Source organism: Silurus meridionalis, chromosome 18 (genome assembly GCF_014805685.1).
Source record: "Silurus meridionalis isolate SWU-2019-XX chromosome 18, ASM1480568v1, whole genome shotgun sequence".
Classification (NCBI taxonomy): domain Eukaryota; kingdom Metazoa; phylum Chordata; class Actinopteri; order Siluriformes; family Siluridae; genus Silurus; species Silurus meridionalis.
Window position 1 is genome coordinate 3,118,513 of NC_060901.1, and position 12,500 is coordinate 3,131,012.

Sequence of the window (12,500 nt, forward strand, 5' to 3'; positions counted from 1 at the left end):
TCATCAGGACACCAAACTGAACTTTTGCTATGTTTCCACACGGACGGTTTTAATTGCCGGGTGTGTGCATCATGGTGGATTTTGGAGGGTTTTTTCTGAATTTTTTTTTTTTTTTCCTGAAATCTTATAAAAAATTGAAAAAAAGGACTACATGAATAATTTGAATCACAAATGATTTATTTATTGATTCATATTTGTAATAAAAAATTGTCAAACAGAAATACAAATACATGAATTCAGTCCTGGAGTCATCCAGAAAAGTAATGTAAAATAACGCCCAGATGTACAGATGATTTCTGGATCTTATGACTGTGTTGTGTCTCGCAGTCAGCTGTGGTGTAGGGACGTTTTACAGTGGTGAGCAGGACAGGTGCTACCAATGTCCACCTGGAACCTATCAGGACATGGAGGGCCAGCTGTCCTGCGAGCCTTGTCCTGTTCCTGAAACCCAGAGCGTTACAGGGGCCAAGAACGTCTCTGAGTGTGGAGGTGTGTGTATATGTGTGTTTGTACAAATAAATGAGCTCCATTGTAATGCTAATGATATATGGATTGATTGTAATGGAAATCCATATCATTGATTATGCACAATCAGTAACATAATCTCAGCTATTGATATGTAGTTTTCTTCTTGTTTGGAACAGATGGCAATAAAAAAACACCCACACTGCTGCTTTGAGCTCTTTACCCCTATGGGATCCCGGTGCTCATTATACAACATTGTTTGGTTATAGGTCTGTGTCCTGCTGGTCATTTCTCTACCGATGGCTTCCATCCGTGCCAGCCGTGTCCCCTGGGCACCTTCCAGCCTGAACGTGGGCGTGTGCTTTGCTTCCCCTGTGGAGGAGGAATCATGACCAAGCACATCGGAAGCACATCATTCAGAGACTGCGAAGCCAAAGGTTAACACACTGAACACTGTATTTGTCTACATTTCAAAGTTTTTGTCTGATTTGTGTTTTATTATAAGCAGGGATGTGAAACAGCGCATTTAACATGATAACACTGGAAAACAATTTAATACAATTCACTTCAATAATCTGATCTAATACAATTCACTTCACTAGTCTGATCTAATACAATTCACTTCACTAATCTGATCTAATACAATTTACATCACTTCAATAATCTGATCTAATACAATTCACTTCACTAATCTGATCTAATACAATTCAATTAACTAATCTGATCTAATACAATTTACATCACTTCTCTAATCTGATCTAATACAATTTACTTTACTTTACTAGTCTGATCTAATACAATTCACTTCACTAATCTGATCTCATACAATTCACTTTACTAATCTGATCTAATACAATTTACTTCACTTCACTAATCTGATCTAATACAATTTACATCACTTCACTAATCTGATCTAATACAATTTACTTCACTAATCTGATCTAATACAATTCACTTCACTTCACTAATCTGATCTAATACAATTTACTTCACTTCACTAATCTGATCTAATACAATTTACTTCACTAATCTGATCTAATACAATTCACTTCACTTCACTAATCTGATTTAATACAATTTACTTCACTTCACTAATCTGATCTAATACAATTTACTTCACTTTACTAATCTGATCTAATACAATTTACTTCACTTCACTAATCTGATCTAATACAATTCACTTCACTTCACTAATCTGATCTAATACAATTTACTTCACTTTACTAATCTGATCTAATACAATTTACTTCACTTCACTAATCTGATTTAATACAATTTATTTTCTAATTCTTTCTTTTCCTTTCTTCACATTTTCCTTTTTTAGATTCTTTCCTTCCCTTTTCTTTTCTCTCTTTTCATTGTTTTTGTTTCCTCTTTTCAGTTTATTTCTTTTCCTTTCCTGTTTAAATTTCCTTTCTTCCCTAGTAATTTATTTTCTTTCCTCTCTCTTACCTTTACTTCTTTTATTTTTAATCTCTAACATATTAGCTTTTTTCCTCTCGATTCTTTTCATATCACTATTTACTGATAATACTGCTTTGTCCTTGTACTGTCTAATAATACTAATTTCTGTGTGTGTGTGTGTGTGTGTGTGTGTGTGTGTGTGTGTGTGTGTGTGTGTGTGTGTGTCTGTGTGTGAACAGTACACTGTGCTTCAGGACACTACTACAACTCCAGCACACACCGCTGTATCCGCTGTCCTGTTGGCGCTTATCAGTCAGAGTTCGGGCAGAATTACTGCGTCACCTGTCCTGGAAACACCACCACTGACTTCGACGGAGCCACAAACGTCACCCAGTGCAAGAGTAAGTCATATATACTGAAGAACTTGAATAAATAAAACGTGACATGAGAGTAGTTAAGGAAGTGTTATGATGAATGATGATTTCAATTCAACACAATGCAATTCGATTCAAAGAAAAAATACGATTCTTTACTTAAGTGCCTTCTGACTTCTAACGCATGACCCCTTTCACACACACGCCTTCGTTTTTTCCTGTTGTGTCTGCAGGAAGTTACAGCTCTACCTCTGCCATGTTAATCTGTATTTGTCATATTTACGTAGCAGCAGCGGTGCTGAGAGAAACAATTTAGTGACGAGAAATCCATATAGAAAATATTATTCATAAATGATTGGTCACTTCCTAAATAATAAAAGTAGAACACATCTACTAAAAATGATATATAAATAAATAGTACCAAACGCGCACTGATTTAGTATTTTGGATTTTTTTTTTTATTTACGTAAGAAACAAATTCCTACAAAAATTATTTCTATTTAAAAGTATGCATTATTTATGCAGAGATTTATTTTATACAGTAATATTTGTGCATTTTATTAAATCCTGTGTGTGTATATATATATATATATATATATATATATATATATATATATATATATATATATATATATATATATATATATACGTGAAAAGACTGACTTTCTCTCTAATAGATCAAATGTGTGGCGGTGAGCTGGGGGATTTTATGGGCTATATCGAGTCTCCTAACTATCCCGGAGATTATCCGTCTAACGTGGACTGTGTTTGGACCATCAACCCTCCCAACAAGAGGCGGATCCTCATTGTGGTGCCTGAGATCTTCCTTCCTATCGAGGACGAATGTGGGGACGTGCTGGTCATGAGGAAAAGCTGTACGTTTAGCCCTCGTATCCGAATGATTTTACTTCTAAGCCTGACATTGTACAGCCTTGCACATTTCCATGTTCTCTAAACCTTCATAAACACTTTAAGGCTTGTTCAGAGTCATGGTTTTAGAAACAATATTTCTCTGACTAACAAGTTATCATGACGTCTGAAAACCAGTCATAACAGTGTCGTAACCCTTGTGTCAACCTTATGTCAGATATGTCAGCTGTTGGAATACGTATGTACAGTAGGTTTATGTCATTTGTCATCATTTATTAAATTACACAATTCAGACAAAAGTATTAGGATACTCGATTTTTCCAGCCATGCGGTTCTTTCACAAACCGTTACAACAAAGTTGAGGAGACACGATTGTATAGGACGTCTCTTACAATTCCCCTTCACTTCCTCTAAAAACCCAAAACTGTTTTAGCATGACAATACCCCTGTGCACAAAACCAGCTTCACCACCTTTTAAATGGGATGGAGTGGAAGATCTCCTGCTATAGAGCTCTGACTTAAACCCTATTGAATATACTGAATGTGAACGCTGACAGCACCCCAGGCCTCCTCACCTTCTCACCTACATCACTACCTGATTTTACTACCAAATCTCCACAAAATATAGTGGAACATCTTCCCAGAAGAGTGGAGGCTATTATAAGAGCAAATCAGGACTAATTGTGGAATGGGATGTTCAAAAATCATCCTGTAATAATGCAGTATGCATTATTTAGTATTATTTACAATATACTTATTATTGTTTGCCATTCATTTATGTTAAGTAGTATTTAATATTTATTACCGATTCGTATTTGTGGTTATTTAGTGATTCATTCCTTCCCCCGTAGCCCAGCCCACGTCCATAACCACCTACGAGACGTGTCAGACGTACGAGAGGCCGATTGCGTTCACCTCCCGCTCCCGCAAGCTCTGGATCCAGTTCAAATCCAATGAAGGCAACAGCGGGAAGGGCTTTCAAGTCCCCTATGTCACCTACGATGGTAAGACGTCCCTTCTGCACATGTGTAGAGATTTACAGAAAAAGTAATCCAAAGTCTTGAGGGATTAATTTTCTAAAGATTGAGAGTGATTTAAAGTAGAAAATAACATAAACATGGGACATGTCGAAATGCTTGTTTGACTGAGGAGAATCAGTTCATTCAGAAGATTTAAATTCCAGTTTTAAATATTATTAATTATTCAAATAATTAATAATTAAAAAGTAAAAAAATTGAGAACATTGATCAGACAGTATTTTCTTTTTTGCTTTTGTGTGTGTGTGTGTGTGTGTGTGTGTGTGTGTGTGTGTGTGTGTGTGTGTGTGTGTGTGTGGGTGGATTGGCAGAGGATTACCAGCAGCTCATTGAGGACATTGTTCGAGATGGTCGACTCTACGCATCAGAGAATCACCAGGAGATTTTAAAAGTAATAACTTCTTATTCCTTTAAATAAAATTATGCAGATTTTGATGCTCACATAAGCAGTGATTAATATATTTCAGCTTAAACACCCCTAAATTCTCATTTCTTAAAAAACCATGTCAGAAGACATGAAAGGAAAAGGTCATGTGGTCTGATAGGTTCAGATTTACCCTGCTCCAGTGTGATGGTACATCAGAGTTAAAATAGAGGTGAATGAACTGAAGCACTCATCATGCAAACCTGTGGGGGCGGTGTTATGATCTGGGGTCGCTTCAGTTGTTCAAGTTTAGGTTTAACAATATAATGTGCTGAAAAATGAGGTCAGCTGACTAACTGAATATTCTAAATGATAGTTTTTCCGTTATCGTGAGGGATTCATCAGGCTCAAATTGTGTGGCTCAGGGAGCATGAGACATCATCTTCACACATAGATTGGCCACCACATGGTCCAGACCTTAACCCCATTGAGAATCTTCTGAATGTGCTATCTGTCTGTATCTTATCAGATTTTATATCTGAGTATTTATTTTTTATTATTTATAATTGAATGCTGTTAAAATTAATTTGCATTAACACATGAATTTTTACAGCCCTAATTTTGTTTTATTTTTATTTTTATTAAAAATATTTTTATTAAATATATAAAGAAATAAATATAAGAAAAGTGAAATTAAAACCTTCAATGCAACACACATTTATTCACAATGCCTTTCTTTACTCAAATATAAAAAAAAATAATCTGTGAAAAAGCACCAAAATCTGCCATGATGCGCACATCCCGCATTCAAAACCGTCCGTGTGGAAACATAGCAAAAGTTCCGTTTGGTGTTCTGATGATTGTGGTCATGTAAAACACTATAATTACTTTAAAAGGTTTAGGGGAATATATTTTGTCTTCAAGCTCTATGTTGAGTTCGGTTTCACTAATAATAAACATACATTTGCATTAAGCATCCATATGTTAATGAGAGTATTAAAAACTAATTTAAGGTACATTTAAAACATAAAAATGTGCGATTAAGTTGCTGTTAATCACCAGTTAACTCATGACAATCATGCAATTATTCACAATAAAATATACTAATCGAATCACAGCAAAAAAGTCAAATGTGTGTATGTATGTATTTATATAAATATATATGTATGTATGCTTTAATGTAGGTTTAATGCCTTTAGGTTTAAACATTTGTTTTTTTTTCCATTTTTTCCAGGATAAGAAGCTGATTAAGGCTCTGTTTGACGTCCTGGCACACCCTCATAACTATTTTAAGTACACAGTTCAGGAATCCAAAGAGATGTTCCCACGTTCTTTCATCAAGCTGCTACGTTCCAAAGTCACCAGGTTTCTACGGCCTTACAAATAGAAACCTGCAGCGCTGCTCTTACCTTCTCCAACTCCTCCTACTCCTTTTATTCTTCCTCATCTTCCTCCTCCTCCTCCTCTCTCTCGTCTCTGTTCCCCCTTCGGTCAGCTGCTTCTTTCTGTCTGCGTCCCTCGGGAGTGTTTTTACTCGCCAGCTAAATCCCAGAACGACACAAAGTGGAGGTCTGGTCTTCCTCCTACCTCTTCTCTGGAGTCTCGTTTTTTAAATTTTCCTTTTATAAGCCTTTTAAATTGTTGTTTTATTGTTTATGTTTTGCTTCAGGATTATTTTAATGCTTTTGAATATTTATATGTGCTACAAATTGCAGAGACCCAATTGTCCTGGATGTTTCATATCTATATATTTGTATATGTATGTACGTATGCATGTATGTGCATATGCGTGTTACGCCTGTGTCCTGCAGGTTACATTTATACACACACAGATATATTATTAGTATGAGAAGATTTAGTTCTTGCCCCAGACATGCACAAGATTGCATTTAGAAATGACTGGTGTGCACTTATTTTTATTTTTATTTTTTTTTCAAAAACAAAAATCTTTTCAGTATGGAGAACGGAATTCGTTCCAGTATCCAATGTTTGAACAAAGAGAACTAGATGATAACAAAAACATATATTACAAGATAAAGACTACCTGCAGGTAACATTGGGTTACTCCAGAGTTACACTTTTGTTATGTAACTAATATTTGGAACTTTAATTGCACTTGAATTTTATATTGTAAAACGTTAGAGAAAAAAAACAATGTTACTTTTTTTTTTTTTTTTGTTCCTTATGTTTGTGTTGTATATAGAAATGTGTGGTTGGTTCTATCTCCAGGCTGAAATGGGATTTAAAACAAGTCTCACCTCTTTAAATGCCAAAAAAACCCAGTTAAGTCTATATTTACCCCTTAAAGTCTCAGTTAGTAATCATATAGCACGTTATTCAGCCAGTTTTGCATTTATGGATTTGTAGCATTGCTGAGATTCCAGTTTGCAGTCTTGCTGAGCCGCTCAGACACTTTAGGAAAGACTGGTTCGCTATAACGTTAACTTTAGGAACTAGCTTTCTAAGGATCCAGTAAATGAGGAAGGTGGTATCTTAGTGACAAAGGCATAGGAATTTGGACCTGAAGGTTGTGAGTTCAAATACCAGCCACACCAAGCTGGCACACTTGGGCCCCTGAGCAAGGCTCTTTAACCCCATAGCTGCTCAATTGTACGAGATTGAATGTCGTTCTGTCAAACGCCAGAAATTTAAATGTAAGTACAGTGAATATACATTTTACCTAAACAAATTGTTGAAATTGTTCTCTGTGGTAATAGAAATAGAAATAAAACACTTCAAAACCACAAGCTACTGAATTTAAATGAATGTGTTAAAGTTGTGGTAATAAAGTAATAAAATGTCAAAACAGTTCTGCCAAGCTGCCACCGTCTGGCCCTTGAGCAAGGCCCTTAAACCTCCGTACCCCAGGGGTGCCAAATCACAGCAAATCCTGCACTCCGATCCTGATTTTTGGAATATGCAAAGAAAAGAATTTCACTGTGCTGCAATGTAAGTGTCTTTCTTTCTTTCTTTCTTTCTTTCTTTCTTTCTTTCTTTCTTTCTTTCTTTCTTTTAAAACATATTGTTTTTGGAAAATAATTTCAAATAAAAACAATAACTCTGCTTTATACTTACTTGCTTTAAGCAGAAAGAAAGAAAGAAAGAAAGAAAGAAAGAAAGAAAGAAAGAAAGAAAGAGAAATTCTTGTCACATGTACATTAAAACACAGTGAAATTCTTTCTTTGTGTATCCCAGCGATGTTAGGAAGTTGGGGTCAGAGCGCGGGAGCAGCCACGATACACAGCACAGAGGGTTAAGGGCCTTGCTCAGGGGCCACAAGAGTGGCGACACCCAACCTTCAGATCAGTAACCCAGAGCTTTACATTTACATTTAGGGCATTCGGCAGATGCACTTATTCAGATCTAATTTATACAACTGAGCAGCCTATAAGGCCAGGAATGGGATTTGAACTAATGACCTTGGATCCAAAAGTCCAATACCTAAACCACTGAGCTTCCACCTCCCTCACCACATTTACCTTTATTGGCATTTGATAGATGCCCTTATCCAAAGGTGACTTCCAATTAATGCATTTTTTCAAATGAGCAGGTCAGGGTTAAGGGCCCTGCTCAAGAACTCAACAGGAGCAGCTTAGTGGTGCTGGGATTTGAACTCACAACCTTCCGATCAGAAGTCCGGCGTCTCAACCATTGATTATTCTTCTGTCTGAGCTTTTATTTGTACTACCTTACTTACAATTCTGGGACTTTAAGGGGTTTTATTATATGAACATAATCGATTTTTTTTCTTTCAAAACGTGTTGCTTCTACGTATAAAATGCATATAGATCACATTCACGTGGCGTGCACACGGTAGAAAGCACAAAGCAGCTTTTTCATTTTAGACGTTAGACATACAGCGAGTCCTGATCCGTCGATTTCCGTGGTGTATGAAGTGTTCAGATGTAAGGAACTTTGCTTTAACTTTATGAATGTATGGTGAAGGAGGTCATGTGGGATTTCGGTTGAATAAGAGAAGATTATTTTCTGCTAACTGGTGAATATTTTGTATGAAATGGCTCTGTGTGTGTGTGTGTGTGTGTGTGTGTGTGTGTGTGTGTTGTGTGTGTGTGTAAAGACATATCAGTAAGGTCAGTGGGATTCTTACGCACCATGTTCATTGTTGCGCAGATTATAAATGTGTTTAAAGCAGTAGACTCTGAGTTGTAACACTGTTCTCTACATGCAATACATGGATTTTTACCCTAAAGTTTCTCCATTTATTTACAATTTATACTTGTTTGAAAGATACTAATAAGCTGGAAGCATAAAACCTCTAAAACGAGTCACGAATGATGTTGTTTTCTCAGTGTTTCTCAACGATGGTCCTGGAGCAGCCCAAGCCTTAACATTTGTGGGTTTCCCTCCTTTAATTCACATCTTTTAAATAATGAAATCAGTTGAATTTAAAGAAGGTAAAAACAAACTTGTGCAGTAATAGGGCCCAGGTCCTCAAGTCCTCAGGTGCTCAGGTCCTCAGGTCCTCAGGTCCAGGATTGAGAAACGCTGAAAGAGCTAAACATGCTTGGAGGAGAGCAATGATGCTGTATTCGTAACTCTGAGCAAACTCTGAGCGTTCACACAGTTTCAACCAAAAATTGATTCAAAATGAAATAAAAGTCAGTCTTCACAGTAATCCAGTGCTTGTTTCACTTGGTGCCGTTTAGAAAAGGTTTTTGGTTAATTTGCTGCATTTTGGCCATTTTAAATTTGATTCGGCTATTTATTGCTGATCTAACACTTTCTGCTTTAAGCTTGGTGGAGAGCACTTATGAGAGCTACAGTACCAGATGCATGTGATTGACTCTGAATTCCTTCCAGAAAACCAATCAAATAATCCTCCACAGTTCAAGATTTTGAGTTTGGTGAAAAAGTCCCAGCATATTTCTTTTTCAAAAGTCAAAGATTCTTGAAATCTACCTAATGGGATTTCACGGTTTTCCCCAAAGATTTGGTTTAAGTGCAAATTTTCATCCCAGTCTAGCGAGCCGTATTTATAAAACCAAACAGGGAACAGTGGAATCAGTGAGTCCAGTTTAGTTTTGATTATAGAACATTGTCTTAAGATCAGGTGTGACACTAACTCCACCCCCAACCTTAGCATTAAATTGATTTTTTTTTGTAGCTGTTAGCATGACCAGAGCTTCTTGAACGTATGCAGATTTCCATGTGAGACCATGTTTGTCATACATGTCGCTATACCTCCCCTGATAAAAAATGCAAAACTTGAAATTCCTACAAAGTCGTAGATTTTGTCTTCAAATCAACATAAGAGCAACAAAAACACTTCTTTCACCAAAGATGATGTTATTGTCAAATATACGTATCATGGAATACAACAACTGCTCCTCACAATAGTTGAGGAAAATATGAATAGATTGAAATCTACTCTTGATTCTTATAATTTCACACCAATTATATCATTTTATATGAAAGAGGGAACAGAATGAATAACAGTAACAGCATTGATAATATGTTAGCCGCAGCATACATACATACATACATACATACATACATACATATATTCAAATTGACTTAATTTAATTACTCATCATTTTTTTGTTGTTGCTTTAGTAATAATTTCTCCTATTTTTTTTTTTTTATGTTGCACAATTTTTTTGCTACGCTGATTTATCTTCTGTGTGGGTTCATATTAATTAGATACTAAACTGATTTTTACACCGTCCTCATTTTCACTCTAATTTTTCACAAGTATATTAAAAAAACAACTTTGGCGCCCCCTCTGGTGGATTAACAGCTAAACAGCTACTGTACTACTTGGCCCTACACAACTACTTACATTTACTCAACATCAACAAAAACAACTTTGGCGCCCCCCTCTGGTGGATTAACAGCTAAACAGCTACTGTACTACTTGGCCCTACACAACTACGTACATTTACTCAACATCAGATTTGTTTTGACCAGAATTGTACAATGAGGACACGCCAAATGTATACTTATGTATGCTCACACATCTGCTGCACATAATGAAGTCATACTTGCCTCTAAAAACAATTCATGTGTTTGTGTTATGCGGTAAATGCCTTAAAGGCAAAAACACACAAAAATTAGACAGTGATCGAGTGGATGAAAGTTCTGTGGCGTCCAAATGGGAAATTTTTTGTCCCTAACAGAACTTGTGTAAGAAGAAGAACAGGAGAGAAGATGGGTCAGACGCCCTCACCCCCCACACTCACATGGAGGAAGTTTGGGGTTGTTTTGGAGCAAAAAAAAAGGTTGTAGACTTGCTCACAATATTCTCACAATCCATACAGTACATCGACACCATGCGATTCCATCTGGACTGCAGCTCACTGGAACCGACTTCACCATACGACGAACTCGTGTGGAGTGTGTTATGGAACGTCCTGTTCAGTCGCTGCACCTACAGTCTATTAAACTGGATGAACTGGATTGTAAAGAAATCTCTAACTGGTGAAGAAACATTTTTGAAAGGTTTTACAAGAGACACGGCAAAGCATTTGAGCTGAACGTTTGAAAATAAAGTGGAACAGCTGAACATTTCGAGATTCGTTTTGGTCAAAGTAAATTTTTTAAAATGTTGCAAAAAAACTAAAAGAATGCGTTTTTGTCTTTTCAAACTTTTGACTGTGCTTAGATCATCATTAATTACTCGATTATAGTCGTTCAGGTTCTCCCAAAAATTCAAACAAGTCCCAGGGTGAATTTTAGTGTGAACAGAATAAACCGCATCCATAAACACACACATCTGTACACGAGATGCTTCATTTAAATTCCAGTCCATACACAAAAATCACGATTACATCCGACACACAATGGAATCCGAAAGTCTGGGATTTGTTTTTTAATTAGAATTAATTAAATTTTTTTTAACAAATAAAATCACCCAAAAAATGTGCAACATTTGCATACTGTAGTTCTTCATAGGCCACTAAATCTAACTTAATAACTACTAATGATGGGAAATCTTCTGTACAAAAGAAGTCTGATTCTCTCTGTTAAAGCAGGTGATCAGACACACGCATCTGATCTGAAATCTGATTTCTAATATGTGGAGTCCATGCGAATCATCATGCCATGTTTCTGATTGGATGCATGACTTATATTAGCACTTATACATTATTTACATACATTGTGTGGTATTGGGACATCTGACTTTTCCGGTTGTATGTGCTTCTTCTCCAAACGTTTAGCTTCGGAGACATGCGATTGTATGGAATGTCTTTGGATGCGTCCGCATGAAATTTTCCCTTCGCTTTGATTTAAACTTGCTCCAGCATGACACCCCTGTGCACAATGCCATGGATGGAGTGGAAGATCTCAAAAGACTTTATTAACACCCTTGAGGCTGAATGAGCACAATTCTCCACTAAAACCAGAGGAACATCTTCCCAGAAGAGTGGAACAGTGACTGGGGACTTAATGTGGGATGGGAATGTTCAAAAAATCCACAAATGTCCACAAACATATGTGTGTATAGTGTATCTTCTCTAATGACTATACATGTAAAAGTATGTGGTAAGAACAGAAATGTAGCTTTGTATCAGGACACGTCATTTAACTGTGGTTTCAATTATTTATATATTGTTTATTGGAAAACCGCAACCGGTTATGTTTATTAGCAAATATTTGCCGGAGTGGGCGAGATTTGTTTAGATTTGCTTTGAAAGATGACAGGCATGGAATTGAACAAGTCCCACACACACACACACACACACACACACACACACACACACACACACACACACACACACATGCACATTGTTTCCACACACACACATTCGCTCTCTGACTAGCATTGATATTGGAGAGAAAGGTTCAGGTTTCTGTTGGAGAAACTTCATAAGCTTTAGGGTTACCGTGCTGTATATGGTGTACCAAAGTTCATTAATATAAGTAAATCTGTATCTTGTCAGATGAAAAGTGGAACTCGACAGGACAGAAGCTGTGATATATATATCGATTTTACAATGACTAAAGCGATTCAACAAAATTGTAAAA

The 12,500-nt window shown here is 36.5% G+C and overlaps 2 protein-coding genes across 5 annotated transcripts in view; both read left to right on the top strand.

The window, feature by feature from the left end:
• scube1 (signal peptide, CUB domain, EGF-like 1) overlaps window positions 1-9,150 on the top strand; it is an 89,659-nt gene extending 80,509 nt beyond the window's left edge. For all 4 annotated transcript variants that reach the window (XM_046873016.1, XM_046873017.1, XM_046873018.1 and 1 more), the window contains 7 exons: window positions 328-489; window positions 735-902; window positions 2,109-2,270; window positions 2,921-3,118; window positions 3,965-4,117; window positions 4,462-4,541; window positions 5,749-9,150. In XM_046873016.1, coding sequence (XP_046728972.1) covers window positions 328-489; window positions 735-902; window positions 2,109-2,270; window positions 2,921-3,118; window positions 3,965-4,117; window positions 4,462-4,541; window positions 5,749-5,901 — 1,076 coding nt within the window. In that variant the 3' untranslated portion in view covers window positions 5,902-9,150. The remainder of the gene's footprint in view (window positions 1-327; window positions 490-734; window positions 903-2,108; window positions 2,271-2,920; window positions 3,119-3,964; window positions 4,118-4,461; window positions 4,542-5,748) is intronic.
• The window catches only part of mpped1 (metallophosphoesterase domain containing 1), a 66,681-nt gene that overhangs the window by 937 nt on the left and 53,244 nt on the right, over window positions 1-12,500 (top strand). The window lies entirely within an intron of this gene.